Genomic DNA, 22,063 nt, shown 5'->3' on the forward strand with positions numbered 1-22,063 from the left:
AGCAACGTGAATTCAACCACCAACTATTTTTGAGATCAACATAGGCCAAAAGGTCAACATAGGCCAAAGGTCAACCACTTTTTTTGAATTTCTAAAATCCTCAATTTTCATCCGATTGACTTGAAATTTTAAGAGGATTTGCATGTCGGCTAACTGAATTCAACCACCAACTATTTTTAAGATTAGCTTAGGCCAAAAGGTCAACATAGGCCAAAGGTCAACCAATTTCTTCAAATTTGTAAAATCCTCAATTTTCATCCGATTGACTTGAAATTTGAAAAGGATTTTCATATCACCTTACTGATAGCAACCTGGTCTTGTAAAAAGGCCTGGTGTTGGCTTAGCGGTCAGGGTGCCGGCTTGGGATCCTAGGATCTTGGGTTTGAATCCCAGTCGATCGCTGAATTAACGCCAGGGGGGTTGACTCAGTCTGTCATCCTTCCGAGGTCGGCAAATTGAGTACCAGCTTGCTGGGATGAATGATCACGGTGTGTACCCCGACTTAGAATAGGCACACCGTATCCCTGCGCATCGTAAGAGCGTGACCAAGGGTTGGCGTCAGGAAGGGCATCCGGCCATAAAAACATTGCCTCAAACAGGGAACCATGATTGTCATGGAGCCCGCAAGGCTAACCTCCGCTCTAGCAGGGAAAATGGCCTTAAAACGATCATTCATTCATTTATTATTCTTACTGATAGCAACCACCAACAATTTTTGAGATCAACATAGGCCAAAAGGTCAGCATAGGCCGAATTTATAAAATTGTCAATTTTCATCCGATTAACTGAAACTTTGAAGACGGTTTGCATATCAGGTCACTGAATTCAACCACTAATTATTTTTGAGGTCAAAAGGATGCTCCACTGTTAACTCTCAAAGTCACCCAAAGCTCAAGGTCACCCAAAACGTGAAAATCGTCACCGCAGCGTAAGGCCGGAGCGAGGCGGAGTTATACAGCGAAAGGATTCAACGGTTTAAATGAAGCCGCAATGAAGCGGATTTTCATTGGGACCTTCATCCTGATTTCGTTACCTACGCCACCAAAGGTGGAGGTCATGTTTTCACCCCTGTCTGTTTGTCCGTTTGTTACTTGCCGGAATAGATTACGGCAAGTATGTTGGTTGGTTGGTTTATTACTTGCCGGAATAGATTCGCCGGAATAGATTTTTGGTGGTGAGGGGGCTTGAAGCCAAATTTTAATCTTACAGCCGCCATGTTGGTGCTCGCCGTCACTGCGATGCGAAGCGAAAGACGCCTCAGAGCTGTCACATTCACAATCGCTATGTCGTATGTACTCCCGATACGTGTTTCCTTCATTGTAAAAAACTACCAAGTCAACAGTTAAAAGGATTTTGAGCCGATAGGTGTTACGGCCTTGGCAAGATCGATGGAGACAGCGATCTGTTGGCTTATACACCGCCCAAATAGCTATGTGGAATTCTCTCATGTAGAGTTTAAACCCACGTAGTTTGAACTTTGGCAGAGGTCATTATTTACTTTTAATGATCCAAAATGGCCGATAAAAAGTACATTCCGGCAAGTCCTCGGTCTCTGACCGATTTTTCAATTGTCTGTCCGTTTGTCTGTCTGTTTGTGAACAAGATATCCCAAAACTTTGTGGACGGATTCAGACGAAATTTGGCAGAGATGTAGCGTATGTGACAAGGACGAAGTGATTAGATATCCCAAGATATCTCAAAAATAGGTCAATGACCTTTGACCTATGACCTCAAAATCCTAGCATTTCATCTTTGTATCAAAGTACTGAAGTTTGGTGAAATAAATCCCTTCAGCGATTCACAAGTTATCCCAGGAACAAAATCACCACGCACAGACGCTCGCAGGACGGGCAACCCAAAAACATAATGCCTCAGGCGCCTCCAGCAGCGGAGATAAGAATAAATTTGCACATCATACTGAACAGACTCTTTCTGTTTTTTGTTTTTTTAAACAAAAATCTGGTATTATTCCCTCTATATGCCATTGTTTGCCAACCTGCATTTCTCATTTGTTTATTGTCACCTTTCCTTGAAACTGTTTATCTGCATTCGTATCAGGCATTCTAATGATACAAACTTCCTTTCAAATATCACATGATTCTTGATGATCTTGATCCCGAATCCAGATCCGGCCTATCAGTGGGATACAAAACATAAACTGTTCAGCCTCGCAGAGGTATACCATTTACCGAGTGGTCATCAGCTGCATATATTAGGTCATCGGCTGCACCTAAACTGCTGAAATTAACTCCACTAGCCTAAATAAATGTTGTCATTGTGAGTTAGCTATTCTTTCAATAAAATGATCCCAAGATTTCAATACTATTTTATCATACATCTGTCTGTATCATACATCAAGATTTATTTTATCATATCATACATCAATACATCTGTCTTCTACAGACTCCTCTCCGGCCTTGCTCCCCCAGCTCTCTCTGTACTCTGTCCCCAAAATATTCCTACAGGTCGCACAAGATCTGCCTGCAACCCTCTTATGGTTAAACTGCCAAAATCAAGACTCTCTGCTCACCTTCACTTTTTCATTCCTCTTTTCTACTGCCTATGGAACAAACTCCTCCACTCCCTTCAATCCCACTCCACCCTCCAGGTCTTTAAAACAGCTGTTCACCACCATCTCTTATCTTCCTCCATCCAAAACCTTGATCTTTTCTACCCTCGTTAATTCACCCCAGATCCACTTTTTTGAAATTCCAACTTCTTTCCTGGAAGTCCGAGCAGTGTCCATGTGTTTTATACCTCTCCCACCTCCCCCCAAGCCCTCTCCCTCCCACAGATCTCCCAATGTCCCTGCTCTCAAATGTTGTGTTTGTGTCCTCCCCCCCCTCTATCCCCATCTTGTCTACCGCTCCCCTTATTTTGTGTTTTTTGTGTCGGTTTGACTTTTTGTGTGATTAATGTTAGCTCTTTCACGAGCCTCGATCTTATATAGAAAAAAAAATAATTACATAGTATTTATATGTATTCACCGATAAATGCGATTACATTTTCAAGCAAATTTATTTGTTCACATTTTCATAATTTTTGTTGCTCTGTGATGATGAATTATTCGATACAAATTTAAATGTGGAGGTCATATATATACAAATTCGTCTGGAGCACACAATCTCACCTTGCAACCTTCACACGTGATGCATCGGTAGTGGTACCCAGTTGCACGGTCTCCACACACGACGCATGGCTCATCCTTCTCCAGGTAGCTGGGGACGTAACCACCTGCAACAATGCAAAGAAAGCGAACGTGTGAGATATCCAACAGGGAATATGGAGCATAATAGGGAAGGATTGTGATGAGATGATGAAAAGAGAAATGAACAGATTACACCAAGCCTCTTCCATTCACACCAAGGCATCGAAAAATAACACGAAAATGCTTTGTTTCCCCAGGTGCCGTCAAAGCAGATAAGAGCAATTATCACATTGTAGAGCTTTTCATCTCGGTGTCTTCTTGAAACAAAGTACACTCCTACACCTAATCCATCTGCACCGTTTTCATTCTCGTGATTTGAAAATAATCCAAAAAATACTTTCAATTATATTGCGTTGCACATACTACACATGCTTTGCTTTTGCACAGAGACGGAAGAGTTGCAATGAGTACATTAATATACTGTAGTTACTTGCAATATACTGTAATTATTAATCTTTGGGGATTATATTATGAGAAATGGAAACGGTCATTCATGCATTATATGTGACAAGGCGATTCCATCTACAATTTGCACAATTATAATACTAGTACACCCGCTCACTACGGGAGTGGCAGGGAGAGTCATGTTGTTATCCTTATTATTATTGCAAATTATTATTACTATTACTTATGTTAGATCAGGTGATTGAAAAGATCATACTGCCCCTCACCATTCTACTCCCTATAATAAAATGTACTTCGATCTTCCGTGAGGGTGTCGGAGGTGGAGGAGGGATATTGCGAGTCACAAAACCCCTTGGGCAGGAGAGATATTGTTGTGCAATAAATAGCATTAATATTATGCTATTATCATTGGTGTTGTCAGGTGGTGGAGGTTATGTTTTCACCCCGGTCTGTCTGTTTGTCTATTTGTTTGTGAACAAGATATCTCAAAAAGTTGTTGATGGATTCGTACGAAATTTGGCAGAGATGTGGTGTGTGTGACAAGAACGAAATGATTAGATTTTGGTGAAGATCCGGATTCAGATCCGGCTACTAAAATTTTTTAAAAGTGATTCGTCGCCATAGGGAGATTTGGCCAAAAACGATACATTGCAGGATATCTAAAAATGTTATGTATGGATTTAGACGAAACTTTGGGACAGGTGTGTGTGTGACGAGGACGATTCGATTCAATTTTGGTGAAGATCTGAATACGGATTCGGATACGAGAATTATTCAATTTTTAAAGTGATTCTTCACCATTGGGAGATAGGGACAAAAACTATACATAGCAGAATATCTCAAAAAGTTATGGACGGATTTGGACGAACCGTGGTGACAGGTTGTGTGTGTGACAAGGAAGAATCGATTCAATTTTGGTGAAGATCTGGATCCGGCTAGTAGATTTTTTTTATTGATTCTTCACCAGTGGGAGATAGGGCCAAAAACGATACAAAGCAGGATATCTCAAAAAGTTGTGGACGGATGATTTTGATTAAATGTGATTCTGTATTGTGATTTTCTCGTCTACTCTGGGATACAAAACGTAAACTGTTCACCTGGTGGAGGTATGCTCTCTACTGAGTGCCATTCTAGTTACTTTTGTTAATAGCAGCAGCCTTGGAAAAACGCCACATTAGCAGCAGGAAGGGTCATGTTATTAACCCTTGTGAGGTATTTGGACTACAGTAGATCTACAAATCGGTGGGATCGTCGACGTGATAAGCATAGATTGCCTCACAGATGTCGGGATTCCTGCCAATTTCTTTCAGTTTAGTGTTAACAGCATTCGCGAGTGTTTAAAACGTAATCATACATGTTTGTGGATTATAATATTTTTACTTCTAGTAGCGGCCGTTGCATTCATGAAACACCAGGATATGTTATTTATAAAGAAGCTATTTAGAAACGTTAACATTGCATTTGTTCAAGGTGGAAACATCCCTTGGTGAGGTGGGATATTATTAGTATTAATTTTGTTTTGTATTAACATTATAGTATTATCATTAGAATTTTTATTACTTTTGTTATTAGAAGTGGCTTTGGAAAAACATCATTATAAAGCTATCTTAACACAGCTATATACACCTCGAGCCCCTTGACAGTGAAAATCTCCTTGGGGAGAGGGGGAGAGAGTTAAATCGCTACAACCTCAATCGTGTGACCCTTGTGTCTCCCTGTCAAGTTTGGTTGAGATTAGATAAGTAATGACCAAATGTATCTTAGTCAAAAATCATCAGACAGACACCAAATTGCATATATTAGTATGATATTCCACATTTGTTCAGTGCGTGCGCAGAAACCCCAGGAAGCTGAAGAATTTTGGGCAAAACAAAATGTATTGTGTGTCCGGGATAAGGATTGTTTCCTGGAATGGCTCACCAAGCTTCTGAAAGAAGCTGAAAATAAAACATAAGAGAAAAACTGTTCTTCTGCCCAACAAAAGACCTGGAGAACTTTGTCAAGTCAATGAATGGGCACCTGATCATACTATAAACTCCCGACCTTGTAGGCCAGTGCAAGGCCAAAGTAAAAGTAACGGCAGGTTAAAAGTGCCCGGTGAGCCAAACTGAGTCAGTAAAACACACACACACACACACACACAGCACATGTGCAAAAGGCCTCATTTAGCATTCATACATCAATTCAAAAGTCGAATATCTTCAACTGTAGAAATATATAGTAAATGTGAAGATTTATGAAACACATTTTCCACTTAGAGCTGCAATTCTGACATTGAGACTGTATCACCATTAACCGTGGTGCACCACAATTATAATACACAAATGTCATCCCAAAAGTTACATCTCCACACCGCCATAGTAAGCATAGTACCCGTTATTCGACATAATCTCTATCCTCTTCAATGAACTTCGTCCAGTGGTAAAACAATGGCTTTTTATTCCAACAAGGAAGCCTTCCCTTCCCTCGGAGGGCCCTTATTGCAGTGGAAACGATTCTATTAACCTCTAGGGCAAATGCAAAACATGTTCCCACAAAACGTGGTGGATTTTTAGTTTATTTTGAAATTTGTTGGTGTATTTCTAATGTATTTTTCTCCTGCATCAACATGAACTTAACATGAGTTTGGATGTACTCTTTACTGCAGCTTTCTGTCATGTCACTTTCTTGGTACTAGATGTCGTTATTTTAATTCCTGTAACACAACAAATAGTGTGAGAAACTGGATATTTATCAGATATATCAGTAAATAGAATGAGACAGAATTCATGTAGTTTTGTGATCACCATGACTTTACCACACATGTAATAGAACGTTAAAAGTGGGATGACCGAACTTCTGTGACAAACGTCAGATATGTGTGTAGTGTTTGTTTGTTTCTGAGGACACAAGATAAATTATATTGGATGTTTACATTGATGGGTGTGTGTGTGTGTGTGTGTGTGTGTGTGTGTTGTTGTTGGTTGTTATCTCCACATTCGGGTTTCATAATGTGTGTGTGTGTGTGTGTGTGTGTGTGTGTGTGTGTGTGTGTGTGTAATATGTGTGTATACAGTATGTATAATATGTCACATATAATATATCTAAAATCACATATCAATATGATATGTGGTGATGAGAACCAAACAAATCCTCCAGTGTTGAGGTTATGAGTTCCAAATTAATCCTCCCATAGTTAAGCAGTTATTTCAGAGTCATATTGTTTAGTTTATCTGTCTAAAGTCTATGCTGATAGATCTGCATTGCGATTGTGTAGTAAAAAACCTCAAATATAATTTTTTATTCTTCCACATTTCTTTTTGCAGGCTGTCTGCCAAATATTTTCCTCAACCACGAACACATTATTCCCGCAGCCCCCCAAAACTACTTCACAAGTGGCTCTGACAACAGTTAATTTGATATTCACATACTCGAAACTGAATATCCTCGCTAATACCCTGAGGGCTATTATCTGGCATGTTTCATGAGTGCTTTCCGAAGAAAATCGCGACAAGAGAGCTGCCCCGCCAATAAATGAGAGGTGGTGCGAAGCAAAGGGTGAGGAAATTTGAAGCGTTATATAGGGGTGCTGTGTGAAGAAATATCAGAAATGAAGGGAAAGAGAAATGTGTATTAAAAGTTTTGTGACTTGAAGCGATTACAGATTTTGTTTGGGGCTCGATTGATTATTTTTATTACTTACACAGCGTGAGTCTACTCTCGTCCTTCTCTCAGGTTTCCTTCTTTTGCTTCCTTCCCTCTATCATTCCTTTCACTTTACCGGTCTGCTCACATTATTTATTTATTTCTCCTTTCACTTTGCCTTTCACTTTGGCTATGTGACGTTGGTTTCGCTCGGCCGACTGACTAGGGTATGTTACCTAACCACCAGGATGATCCCCATTTGCCTCGATTAACTCACCGGTAAGGTAAACCGACCTCGGGCGGAAGGATCCGGCCAGAGTTGATAGTTGCAAATGGCTTCTAGGATCTTGTAGACATGACGTTCTCTCAGAGTTATCCAGAGGCGATGCCCATAAGATCCGTGATAATATGTATAATGACATATCAATATTTGTGAATATAATGTCATATAATATACAGTCACGTGAAAAAGTAAGTACACCCCATGTAAAGTTTTGACTTTTTCAACATATTTCAACATACAGCTATTTGATCTTCATTTCAACAATATTGACAGATAAAGGTGATATAATATAACAAATATCATGAAACATTTACATTTTGTAGTCCATTGTGAAATTTAAATAAACATAAATGCAAATTTCACATGTGGAAAAAGTAAGTACACCCCTACATTTATCACTACTTCAAATACCTAAAATTAGAAACAGGTGCACCAGCTCAGGTGCAAATGATTAGAACATCGTTAGAGAGGATCTTGGAGGAACCTGTCTTATTTAAACCTCAGACATTTCGTTTGGTTTGCTCTTTGTTGTTGAAGTGTGCGGCGTCACCATGCCGAGATCAAAAGAGCTCTCTGAGGCATTCAGAAAGAAGGCTATAGATGCCTACGAGTCTGGGAAGGGATTTAATAAGATCTCCAAACAATTTAAAATCAATCATTCGACTGTCCGGAAGATCATCTACTCGTGGAGAAGATTCCAAACAACTGCCAACTTGTTCAGGCCAGGCCACCCCAGCAAATTCAGCCCGTGAGCAGACTGCAAGATGCTGAAAGAAGTCTCGAAGAACCCCAGAATGTCATCACGGGACCTACAGGTAGCTCTTGCCACAGTTGATGTCAAAGTGCACGAGTCTACCATTAGAAAGAGGCTGCACAAATTTGATCTACATGGGAGGTGTGCCAGGAGGAAACCTTTGCTGTCCAGAAAGAACATCAGGGCAAGACCAAAGTTTGCCAATGAACACCTAGGCAAAGACCAGCACTTCTGGAACAATGTGCTCTGGACAGATGAGTTAAAGGTAGTGCTATTTGGCTACAGTACCAGAAGACATGTTTGGCGAAAACCAAAGACAGCATTTGACCACAAGAACCTGATACCAACTGTAAAGCATGGTGGTGGAAATATTATGGTTTGGGGCAGCTTTGCTGCATCAGGGCCTGGGCAGCTCACCATCATATAATCCACTATGAATTCTTCATTGTACCAGAGGGTGCTTGAGGATAATGTGAGGCCATCTGTCGGAAAGTTGAAGCTCAACCGAAGGTGGACCTTGCAACATCACAATGACCCTAAAAATACCAGTAAATCCACCAAGGAATGGCTGAAAAGAAAGAAATGGAGGGTTCTGGAATGGCCAAGTCAAAGCCCGGATCTAAATCCCATCGAGATGTTGTGGGAGGATTTGAAACGAGCTGTGCATGCAAGAAACCCCTCAAACATCGCACAGCTGAAAGAATTCTGCATGGAGGAGTGGGCAAAAATTTCTCCCAGTCGATGTCAGAGACTGGTAGACAGTTATAATAAACGCCTAGTTGAGGTTGTTTCTGCCAAAGGGGGCAATACCACCTATTAGAGCCAAGGGTGTACTTACTTTTTCCACATGCAAAATTTGCATTTATGTTTATTTAACTTATACAATGGACTACAAAATGTAAATGTTTCATGATATTTGTTATATTATATCACCTTTATCTATCAATATTGTTGAAATGAAGATCAAATAGCTGGATGTTGAAATATGTTGAAAAAGTCAAAACTTTACATGGGGTGTACTTACTTTTTCACGTGGCTGTATATATAATCATGATTCATGTGCATGTACAATCACGAGTGTGTGTGTGTTTGTGTGCAGATACTACAGTCATGTGTATGTCAACATTAAGGTTATGGTAGGCCAATACTCTTCACAGAGAATCAGCGCTCTCAAGACAATAAATAAATGTTGCTAGCTAAGAATCAACCCTGGGCAGATCGCCATTTAGTCACAGGTGTTGGAATTTAGGGCAGGAATTTTGAACTTGGCCAAGGTACTGCTGCACAATTGACATAAACACCTGTGAAAGTGCATATTGGGATCTTTAACGTCCACCATAAAATGCTTAGTGGAAGGTAAATCCAGTTTATCCTCATCACGAGACCCAGTGTAAATCCGTGCATTTTTTTTTTCCAGAGTAAAATTGTTTTCTGCATGTAATGAGCAAAATCGGCCATTCCTGATCCACAAACAACAAACCCATTTGTCTTCGAAAACATTTGGACATCACAAACACATCACAAAGACAGCCTTCTTTCACCTGAAAAACATCGCCCGTCTCTGTCCATCCCTCTCCTCCACGGCTGCAGAAACCCTCATCCACGCCTTCATCACTACCCGTCTGGACTACTGCAACAGCCTCCTCTATGGTTCACCCTCAATAATCACCAATAAACTCCAATACATTCAGAACTCCGCTGCCCGTCTACACACCCATTCCCGGACCCGTGACCACATCACCCCCGTCCTTTACAAGCTTCACTGGCTCCCCATCCCCCAGAGAATAATATTTTTTTTAAACACCTTTAGAGGCCATTTTTCCCCGCAAAGCATTTTCCCCGCATTTTTCCCCGTCCAGTACAAAATCCTCCTCTTGACCTACAAAGCCCTCCATAACCTGGCCCCATCCTACCTGACTGACCTCCTCTCCAGACACACTCCCACCCGCAACCTCCGCTCTGCTGGTACCAGCCTCCTGACCCCCCCCCCCCCCCATCCGGACCAAATTCAGATCCTGGGGGGACAGGGCCTTCTCCATCGCTGCTCCCACCCTCTGGAACTCACTACCTCACACCATCAGAGACTCCTCCTCACTCACCACATTCAAAACATCACTCAAGACCCACCTGTTCAACACTGCATTCAACATTTAACCCACACCATTTAACCCCTGACTATCTCTTCTCCTTCCTTTTGCTTTGATTATTTACCGATTGATTTTTGTCTTTTTGCACTTGTTTTTTGTACTCTGTCAAAGCGTCTTTGGGCTTCTTGAAAAGCGCTATATAAAATAAATGTATTATTATTATTATTATTATTATAAAAGAATAAATGAATGCAAATTTTAATAAGTACAACCTGCTAGATCATTCTGCCTAATGTATCTCATGACGCCACATTTGTTTGATTACTTTTTTTGTGTGCAGAAAATGGCTCCAGGTTATCATTTCTAGAAACAAGTGCACTGTTAATGCAGTGCCCCCTGTATGTTGGGTCAATCATTTGGAATTTGCCACTTGGTACAGCAGATAACTTGCCTACTGTTCGTCAAAAAGACACTGCGGAATCCTTAACATCCACAAACAAATGCAAGCAGACAATTCCTCAGTTTAATATCCAACCGAGCGACAGTGCACTCATTCTTGCATTGTCGGCCTGTCTGGAAAGTGCACCAATCTGACAGTTTATTGTCAGGCTGGATAATCTAACCCATTCTAAAAAGCTCAAAGATAAATGGACTAGCTCTGCACCGTCTTGTCAGATGGTACATCCAGAAAGGACATCAGCATAGACAACTTGCACTGCAAAAGCTCAAAAGTGTGCACAATCACATCAGTATTTCTGTTCAAAAGAAATTGCTATGCCATTCACAGAGAAACAACCTAACAGAGCTCATTCGAAACTCACAATAACACACATGTACCCTTTATCTTTCTGACTCCAGGTGGTAGCTTTTCATCAGATCGTAGTGCTTCTCCAGTGGGGCTTCCATAGCTGCCGCTACCATCTCCAGCAGAGCTCGGAGACCAGCTAGGAGCCCCCTCACTTGAGTCGGTCACATTGTCCTCTGGGGGTGGCTTGGCACGTCCCCTCGTTCGCCCGGCACGCACGGGCAGGGAACCTGCCATCATGATGAGCAAGTCAAATCGACAGTAGTCGGGCAAAATATTCAATGGTACATTTTCTGTGGACCAACTATTTAATTAAATAAAATTGCACCAAGTTATCTTTCCATTGCCTATATTGAGTATGTATATTATTTCAATATGCAGAAACAAATCCTTACTAACCCGCTAGTTTTTAACAAGTTCTATATTGCAATATCTGCTTGATAGTAGCTTTCAGAGTCTAAGGCAAGCGGCTGCCAGCTGGGCATGTTATTACAAAGGAGAGTTGGGTACAATGGAAATGTATTCTACATCCAGACTCGGTGGTGTTATGGTTAGAACGTCTGCTCTGGGAGGACAGCAGTTTGAACCAGGCCAGATTCATACCAAAGACTTTTAAAAATTATACGTGCTGCTTCCTTGCTTGACCCCCCAGCATTTAAAAAGGATAGAGCATGGAAAAATAACCATATGTTAGCAAACATAGCACAGGCTTTGATGGGCTTAATGGCCTCCTCCTGCATGAAAATTACTTGTAAGGGAACATATATTATACAACCATCCAATTAGGCCAATTAGAGAAAGAAAAATAGGATAATTAGACCTGTAGTTTAAATGGGCCCTGTCCTAATGTTGTAACCCACATTTGGTAACGTTCAGACTGGCAATCTGGAGAAGATGCTTTTGAAGGAATTTACGTGATTTTCCAAACAATTGACCAAGTCGGCCATTTGGAGACACTTCCGGTCACATGATTGGCATAACCTCAACAATTTGGCATCCCGACCCTGCCCTAATGTTGTAACCCAAATTTGATAGCATTCTGACTGGTAGGTCTGGAGAAGAAGATTTTTGAAGGAATTTACGTGATTTTCCCAAAAATTGACTTTGTCGACCATTTTGACACACTTCAGGTCACATGATCAGCATGACCTCCGCAATTTAACATCCCTACCCTGGCCTAATGTTGTAACCCAAATTTGGTAACATTCTGACTGGTGGGTGTGGGAAAAAAGATTTTTGATGGAATTTACTAAGTCTGCCATTTTGACAATTCTGGTGAAGTGACAAGAACGAGCTTTGCAATCCACGTTAACAGTCAAGAGTGGAACCCTGCTGCCAAATTTCAATCAGATCGGTCCAGAAGTTTGGCCGGAAAAGTCAAAACAGACAATGGATGGACAGATGGATGGATGGACCGACGATGCACAATGACAATACCTTATCTGGAATTCCAATTCCAGATAAGCTAAAAACACATTCAAGCAAAACATTAAGATAATGTGGAGGTCATGCAGTTAATTTTAGTTGTCCTATTGGCCAATCATTGACTTGAGGTGTAAATTCCATTAAATCCTCCCATCCACAATACATCAATGACCACACTCAGTAATTTCTCTTCCTTTTTGCCAATGAATTTTCAGGCTTCAGACATTATGGTATCCTCATTTAATATATTTTGTGAAATTAAAGATGGCTTTAATAACATAGCACAACAAGAACGGCACTCGGTAGAGAGCATACCTCCGCCTGATGAACAGTTTACGTTTTGTATCCCACTGATAGGTCAGATTCAGATTTGTATCTTCACCAAAATCTAATAATTTCGTCCTTGTCACATAACCAACATCTCTACCCAATTTCGGCCATATTAGTCCACATCTTTTTTTTTAAATATCCTGTTCACAAACAGACACAGACAGACAGGGGTGAAAACATAACCTCCATCCACCTTTGGTGGCGGAGGTAATAACAGGAATTTACATGCGTACCTGCCATCACATCGGGCTTAATGTGGAGGTCTCATTTTCAGATGATGCATTCTGGAAAGAAAGAAACAAACGTAATTTATATTACTAAAGAAAACCAAAAAGTGCCACCCCTTTGCGTTAGTGCCAAAGATACTGCATTTGTGTTTGGGTCACACTTATCTAATGGCATCTCCTTATGTAGTAGTACAGAATACTCGTAAACCTACCTGAAAATATATCTCATTTTCAGAAGTCAAGAAAAAACAAAACAAGTAAGACCTTCATCATAATTTTTTGGTGAATTGTTGGTGGAGTTTGTGAGGATATCAAAAGTAGATTTTATTAAAAAGTAATTGATGATCGTCATCTTTTGAAGATTATAAGGATGGTTAATTAAGCAAGGGTTCTTGTGGTTCGAAGATACACACATTATTATTTATTTATTTTCACTGGTAACCTGCAACAGGTTGCAATGCATCAATCCAGAATGATTCAAATGCATCAGTTAGCAATTATTTAAATACAGTAATGAATTATTAATTATAAAAGGAATGAGTTTGTTTTGATGGAGTAATGGCAAAAGAAGCATCCAAAGTCCGAGTTACCATCACCAAGGCAGCACTCTAAGTGCATACCTAGACTTTAACCACACGCTCGCTCATCACATCAATGGAGCACCTATTTGGTGGGGGTTCAAGTTGGATGCTTCACAGATAAAGGTCTGCACTTTATATGATACGTGTAGATAATTCATTTAACAAATGCGTTAATCACGTGCATTATAAGTATGATAGTGGGCAGGTGGTGATGATGCTGGAGGGAGCCCTGTGCACACAGAAGTTGTCAGTTCAAATACAGATAAAACTAGTAGCATTAAGGATTTAGATTCTAAATTTATTGACATGAAGTTCGGGAATTCCTATATCACGACTGAATTATTAGAAAAAGCCAAGATGGGTCATGAATAACCTTAAATGAGACGTAACCCAGCAACCATGTCTTATCTCATTTACATATGAATATGATATCTTGTGTGGTTGACAATCCTCAGGACTTAAGGACAGCTTAAGAAGAACGTTAGAAGGGAATTCTGCCTAAAAATTCACTTGCTTCGAGAAACTGACACTTAATTAGAAAAAACCGACAAATAAATTAAAAAGTCATGATTTTGTCCATTGCATAGTTGCTCACTGGCAAATGCTTTGGGTGTCGGTACCTCTGCCACAATCCATGAGACTTCAGCGAAGGACTTCTTGACACCATGGGACTGACTAGGAATCTGTAAACCTTCCGACCCAGATTTCTGTTAATGGCAAATCCTCCCTATGGATTTAGCTAATCCTCTTGCTCTGTTCCAATTGGTTCATCTGTCATCTGATCATATACAGTGGCCTGCAAAGGTATTCACCCCCTACCAATAATGGCACATTTAGACGAATTGTGAATTATGTAGGAACAATTTTGTCAAACAACCTTTTTTATTCATAACTGAAGAGAACAAACTAAGCACTTTTACAGTTGAAGGAGGTTACATGTCAGGAACACCGAAAAAAAACATGTCCAAATCAAAATTCACTGGTTGCAAAACTATTCAACTCCTTAGGTCAGTACTTGGAGGAAGCACCTTTTGCAGCAACGACTGCTGTGATCTTTTTGGGTCGGTCTCTACCAGCTTTGCACATAGAGATGGTGAAATATTTGCCCATTGTTGAAGTGAGTTTTATGGGGAACAATCTTTTATGGCAATCTTTAAGTCTTGCCATAAATGTTCAAGTGGGTTCAACTCAGAACTTTGACTGAGCCACTCAAGAACATTTATTTTCTTGCGTATTCATCCACTCTAGTGTGGCTTCAGCTTTGTGCTTTGGATCAATGTCCTGATCAACCACACTGAATATGTTTTTCAATCATGAAAACTCCACGCACTCACTCTTTCTCTCCAATAGGACCGTCTGTCAAACCCTCCCATCTGTCAGGTGCGGCTCCATGATTTAGGATAAGGGAGGTGCAAAATTTTACATTGCACCGAGAAAGATAGTTTCGCTGAGCAGAGCGAGGTGAACATTTTTTGTGGGTGTTTCTTTTTGTAATAAATTCTAAAAACTATTCTAAACATAGACAAAGAACACTCTAATCCACTTGAAAACAAACAAACAGACAGACAGACAGGGGTGAAAACATAACCTCCATCCACCTTTGGTGGCCGAGGTAATAATACTCTCATGAAAAAACTTTTGCTCAAAACGCAACATTTATTTTAATTATTGCCTCAGCATCGAAATCCAATTGAATGAAAAGCAAATATTGCATATGAAGAAACAAACTAGAACGGCACTCAGTAGAGAGCATACCTCCGCCAGGTGAACAGTTTACGTTTTGTATCCTAGTGTAGACCATAAAATCACATTACAGAATCACATTTAATCAAAATCATCCAGCCGCAACTTTTTGAGACATCCTGCCTTATATCGATTTTAGCCCTATAGCTCAATGGTGAAGAATCACTTTAAAAAAAAAAAATTCTCATATCCGAATCCATATTCAGATCTTCACCAAAATTGAATCGATTCTTCCTTGTCACACACACAACCTCTCCACCAAGTTTTGTCCAAATCCGTCCATAACATTTTGAGATATCTTGCTATGTATCGTTTTTGGCCCCATCTCCCAGTGGTGAAGAAAACAACAACACAACAACAACATGCATTTTAAGGCCATGTTCCCTGCTAGAGCGGGGGTTAGCCTTGCGGTCCCCATGACAAGCTTCTCCATTTTGCCCTATTTTCTGCATCTCTCCTTGTTAACCCCCTTGCCCGCATTTCTTCTTCCACCATCTTTAGCCAAGTCTTTCTCGGTCTTCCCCGTCCTCTACTTCCTTCTACATTAACTTCCATCACTCTTCTCAACCAGTCACTTTCATCCTTCCTCAATACATGACCAAACCATCTCAACCTGTTCCTCTTCACAGCATCAATCACAGGCAATATTCCCATCATCTTTCGCAATTCATCATTTGTCTTCCTCTCTCTCAACGATACTCCGCACATCCATCGAACCATTCGCATTTCCACCCTTTCCAGCCTTCGTTGCTGCTCTACGTTCATTACCCATGTCTCGCTCCCATAAATCATAACACTTCTCACACATGCAGCATACACCTTTCCCTTCAGCTTCAGCGACACTCTCCTCCTCATCAGCACGCCACTCAGTTCCCGAAACTTCTTCCATGCACATCTCACTCGAGCAACCGTTGCCGAGTCTGATCCACCTTCTCCATTCAGCATGTCTCCGAGGTAGCAAAATGTTTTCACACCTTCCAGCTTCACGCCGTCTCCAAGATCCAACTCAACATTTCCTCCATCTGCAGCTCCCTCTGTGCACACCTTACTTTTGAATGTAGCTGCCACACTGGTTAATGACCCTCTCAGACCACTACATTTTTGATGAACCCACTCAGCACACATTGTACATTGAATGGAGTTCACTCCGACACCCTTCCTGCACACAGCACACGGCCACTTCCCAGTTCTTTCCACCTCACCACATGCTTTACCACTTGCCATCACCTTTGTCTTTCCGATATTCACCTTCAGACCTTTTGTCTCCATACATTCCTTCCACTTGTTCATCTTTTCCTTCAGTCCATCCATACTTTCCGCAATCAACACCAGATCATCTGCATACAACAACTCCCATGGTTTTTTTTTTGTTTGTTTGTTTTTTGTATACAAGATCGAGGCTCGTGAAAGAGCGAACATTAATCACAGAAAGACAAACCGACACATAAAACATATAACATAGGGAGCGGTAGACAAGATGGGGAGAGAGGGGGAAGGACACAAACACAACATTTGAGAGCAGGGACCGAGAGACATGGAGACATCGAGAGATCTGAGAGAGGGCGAGGGCTTTGGGGGGGGGGGGGGGCGTGGGAAGGGGGCGGTGGGAGAGTTATAAAAGATATGGACACTGCCAGTCACGGTAAACCCTCCTTTACGTTCTGAGCCAGCACCTCCATCACAGCTACAAATAGTAGTGGACTTAGTACCGACCCCTGATGCACTCCCACCTTCACCTCAAACTCACCAATGGTGAAGAAACACTTATAAAAATTAAATAATTATCATATCCGAATCCATATTCAGATCTTCACCAAAATCGAAACGTCATTGTCAGACACCCAACCGGTCCACCAGGTTTCGTCCAAATCCATCCATAACTTTTTCAGATATCCTGCTATGTATCATTTTTGGCCCCATCTCCTAATAGTGAAGAATCATTTTTTAAAATGATAGTATCCGGATCCGAATCTTCACCAAAATCTAATCATTTCGTCCTTGTGACACACGCTACATCTCTACCAAATTTCGTCCGAATCCGTCCACAACTTTTTGAGATATTTTGTTCACAAACAAACGGACAAACAGACAAACAGACAGGGGTGAAAACATAACCTCCATCTACCTTTGGTGGAGGAGCTAATGACATAATGATCAAAACAAATCAATTGTTCCTATGTAAACTGCAATGATAATAACTGTTAGGCCATTAAAGTTGATGTGTGAAATCACTGCGATTGTCTGATGAAATCTATTGGATCAGACAGAAGATTCATGAATAACTTTTTTCAGGGATTTTTTCTTGTACACATGTCCACTACCCTTTCGATATATTAATGCACATAAACCAACACTAAAGCATTGAATTGGCCATTGTTGTTGTTGTTATTGTTGATTGTTCAACCAGGAGATTAAAATGATAATAACAGAAACTACACTGAAAATACCCTCTTTTTTTTTATCTTTTTCATATTTTCAACAATGTTTAGTAGCTACCAGATCCTGTTTTTTGGCAAAACATTTTGTATTAGTACACTTCAAAACGTAAACATAATTAAACCCTTTAAGCATTTTCTTAAATATAATCATTGCAGATTTTACGTTAAAATTTTTGAAACGCGATGCAATATTAAGTAGACTTACCTACCTTATTATATATTCAGTCTTTACAGTGGAAATTTTAAGAAAGATTTACTGCATGTTACAGCTTCCGACATTCCCAGACCACATCTTCGGTTATGTACACGTCAATAATATTCTTCCTCTTCTTCAATAGATATGAAAAGAATCAATCGCTTTTGAAGGGAGGGGAGAGGTTTAGGGAGGCCATGTACTGGGTGTGCACCTAGGGGTATAGAGAGGGCACGTGCCAGGTCCCGCGTCCCACCCCCCCCAACATCCCCGGATCCGCCCCGGTTCAATCAGATGTTCTTAACATGTTCTTACATGTTCTTAACCCTTAGATGCAGGCGTAAAAATCCTACATAAACGCAGCTATTGGGCCTCGGAGGCCCAACGGATGTATTCTGTAGTTTTATTTTGTTTTGTTTTTTTATAGATTTTTTTTCTTTCATATCCTTTTTCAATCCAAGTTGCTGCTCATGGATGTGTATTTGCTCGGAAAATGTGAATCATTGATCCTATTATTTGGAAGAATCTCATACAAGTAATGAACCTTTTTTTTTTTTTGCATACATTTTTTTGTATTGGAGGAGTATTTGCTCAAAAAATATGATTCACCGATCCTTTTATTTCGAATGTATATGATGACAACTGTCAAAAATCCTACACCAATGTAGTCATTGGGCCTCGGAGGCCCCACAAATGTTCCCATTAACCTGAATGAAATTTTCATATTTTTGTCACTGAATTATTTGTAACCAAGTTATATGAGCATATACTGAGGCTCATATCAAGAAAATAATGATATAACATAGTAGTACAACAACATTTATGCGGGGCCTCCAAGGCCCCAGGCCTGCATTTGTGTCGGATTTTCGGGTTATAAGTGGAGAATGAAGATTTTCCCACGAGCCTGAATGAATTTTTTATTTATTTATGTCACTGAATTTTGTGTAACAACATGAAAGTCGGTGAAAATTAGTCGGTGAAAATCATTCCAAAAAAAAATTGTACAGCATAGTTTTTGCAACAAAAAAACAACCTTGTGAGCCTCCAAGGCCCAATCACTGCATCCAAGGGTTAACAATCCTCTTGAAAAGGTTCACTCACTCAAACTTTTGGGTTTGACTATCAGCCATGATGTTTCTTGGTCAACGCACACCTCCAAATGGGCCTCCAAAGCCATTTGCCAACTGGGCATCCTCCACCATGCAAAGTCCTTCTTTGACACACCTGAGCTCTTATCCACCTGCAAGGCTTTCATCCACAGCTTGGTGGAATACTGGTCTCCCCGTTGGGGTGATGTTCCTGCCTCACACCTTGTTCAGCTTGACAGCATGGAAACCAAGACCTTCAAGATCAATGGAATCTCCCATGATGAAGCTGAGTCTATGAGTTTTTCACTTTCACATCGCAGAGAGGTCTGTGATCTCTGTCTTTTACTGCCACCTTTTTGGTCTTGCACCCTCTGCTCTTTCCTTGCTCTGTCCCTGCCATGTTTCTGCAGGACATACAAGGTCTGCCAATAACCCCATTCTGTTAAACCTCCTTAAATCCAGAATCACTGTTCACCTCCACTCATTTGTTCCTCTTTTTCCTGCCTGTAGAACCAACTCCCACATTCTCCTCAATCTCATTCTTCCCTCCATGGCTTCAAGACAGCTGTTCACCACCATCTCAGATCGTCCTCAATCCAAAACCATGAACTTTTCCACCATGTTAACTCTCCCCAAGCTCATCTCTTTCCAATTTTCCTGAGTTTGCTTCTGCCATCAATTTTATCCACCCAATTGTGCTCCCCTCATCCTCATACTTTTTCACATCCATCATCCTCAAAGTCTCTCTCCATTTTGTCCCTCAACCCTGCTGTTGCATGTTTCCGTCTCTTCTTCTGCTGTTCGTTTTGTTCTGTTGCGTTCTGATCTGTTCTGTGTTCTCGCTCCTCCACGACCCTTGACTTTGTAGAAAATAAAATAAACACATAAACTTATGTAATTACATTGTTTTTGAGCTTTAGGAGGATTATCAGTTAATTTAAACTAACCTAATACAACTAACACCCTACTTGGTGCAAGTCTTTTCCCGTATTTTTTATCAAAAGCGAATTGGCTTAATCCATGCATGAGAACATAAAAATTAAAGGATCATCATATAAGCAAATTGTGAATCTGGTGTAGAGGAATTATTGTTGTTATTAATTGCTTTCATCAGTTCAAAAACATTCTTTCCTTTGCATCTGTTCATGAGAAGCTGCTTCTTTTACCTCATTTTAATGAAGTGCAAACCTATTTACACATTTTTACACCTAAGAGGTAAAAGTTGTTTCCAATTTACACCTCTCCTCCTCCAGAATTGATGTCCAACCATCGCGTTAAAAATATTTCCTGTCTTTTACTCGGCATTCAATATAAATCCTTATCTTTCCTTGCTTGGATCCCCATCTTATATGATCAACCTCGACAATGGAGTTTCTTTCTGCACTTCCCTATCTGGGGAGACCACATTTCAAACTTAACTCCAATGAGCCCTAGACAATGGCTATCGTTATACTTTATCCCAGGTAAATGTTTGGCATACCAAAAACATTCAAAGAATATGATTAATTTATACAAAATTCAAATGAGTGTTGCACCTAAGTGTGAGCCAGGAACATAGCAATCTATCTTGCACTCGTATAAGTGGTGAAGTGTAATTTGCACAATAGCTTCAATAACATGACTCATTCCGCACCTGCTACAGACAAAATGGTGTCTCTTAAAATCTACCGTCTCTTATCGTGGTGCAAACATGCCCCCCACTCCACACTTTGTGAGCCATTCACCTCTCCCCTGCTGCAGCTGGTCACACACATTAATTTTCTAATCTCCCACTTGTCAATCTCCCAAAAATCAGACTTTTTCCGCAACGCCACTGCTTTGTCTTCTGACTGAGGGTTTCAATCTTTCTCTATTCTCCATTTTTTTCTTTGACATTTCAAAAATCCCATTATTATCCTGGGGATATGATTTCTACGACATTTTATGAGAAAGTAAGGATGCCTATATGTCTGTGTTATTTTATCAGATTGTTATCAGCCATCTTTTTCAGGGTGGTTCATGTTTTTGAGTGCAAAACAGCACCTTTGATTTTTAGAGTGGAAATCTTCCTCCCATGGGAATGAAGATGATGTAATCAATTTCAACTCATCCAGTAAATGGTTTGGGCTGGTTTCTGAGCCCCAAAATAGTGGCAAGATGAAGAAGAGAATGCTGATCATAATGGAACAGAAATACTTTGACACACTGACAGAGGATAAAAGGCCTGGGTCCATTTTTATAAAGGTATTGGGTCCAAAATTTGGGATTGGGGTCAATGTTGCAACAACCCTTTCTGCTGATGTCTTTGGAGCCTCTCTACTCTATGTGCTCTAAGTTATAAGTGTGCAGCACTGGTGCAAAATCTGACCGCCATGACCTGTTTACAAGGGCAGAGATCAATAGCTGCTCGCTGCATTAATACTCCGGCCGGCTTCTGTCCGTCTCTAAGCATGGCGAGTATAATTATTGTAAGCGGACACGGTAACTTGACCCTCAACAGATGTCTTCGGCTTCTGACATTTGTGCTTTGTTCCATTTTTTGTGTCCTAACAATAGCACTGTTTCAGATGGGAAACTTTGTGCCCACTTCCACCAGAACGTCTTGCTTTACACTCAGCCAGCACCAAACAGGGCAGTGATTGAGTTCAAACGTCATAAGTGATTCACGCCTACACATTCGTGAACCGTACGGTCATTCATAGAACAAGTCAATTTTAAATAAATTTGTCACATGGACATTCTGCTTCTGACGTTTTGGTTCAGGTTATGTTTTCATCAAGCAAATTTATTCTCTTTTTGCTTGACTAAAGGATAGCTGTGAACTGAACCTTAGACGTTATCTGAAGTGCATGTTGACTTCCTTCCTATGAGTAATTATTTGACAAACTGTGTT

General features: G+C 40.5%; 1 protein-coding gene across 1 annotated transcript in view; it reads right to left on the reverse strand.

Annotated features, from left to right (window-relative positions):
- The window catches only part of LOC137431359 (thyroid hormone receptor beta), a 74,500-nt gene extending 61,295 nt beyond the window's left edge, over window positions 1–13,205 (reverse strand). The window contains exons 1-3 of the mRNA XM_078781929.1: window positions 13,155–13,205; window positions 11,199–11,396; window positions 3,131–3,234 (exon numbers count right to left, since the gene is read on the reverse strand). Coding sequence (XP_078638055.1) covers window positions 3,131–3,234; window positions 11,199–11,396; window positions 13,155–13,161 — 309 coding nt within the window. The 5' untranslated portion in view covers window positions 13,162–13,205. The remainder of the gene's footprint in view (window positions 1–3,130; window positions 3,235–11,198; window positions 11,397–13,154) is intronic.
- Window positions 13,206–22,063: the final 8,858 nt, after the last annotated feature.

Source organism: Myxine glutinosa, chromosome 7 (assembly GCF_964187855.1).
Source record: "Myxine glutinosa chromosome 7, kmMyxGlut1.1, whole genome shotgun sequence".
NCBI lineage: Eukaryota > Metazoa > Chordata > Myxini > Myxiniformes > Myxinidae > Myxine > Myxine glutinosa.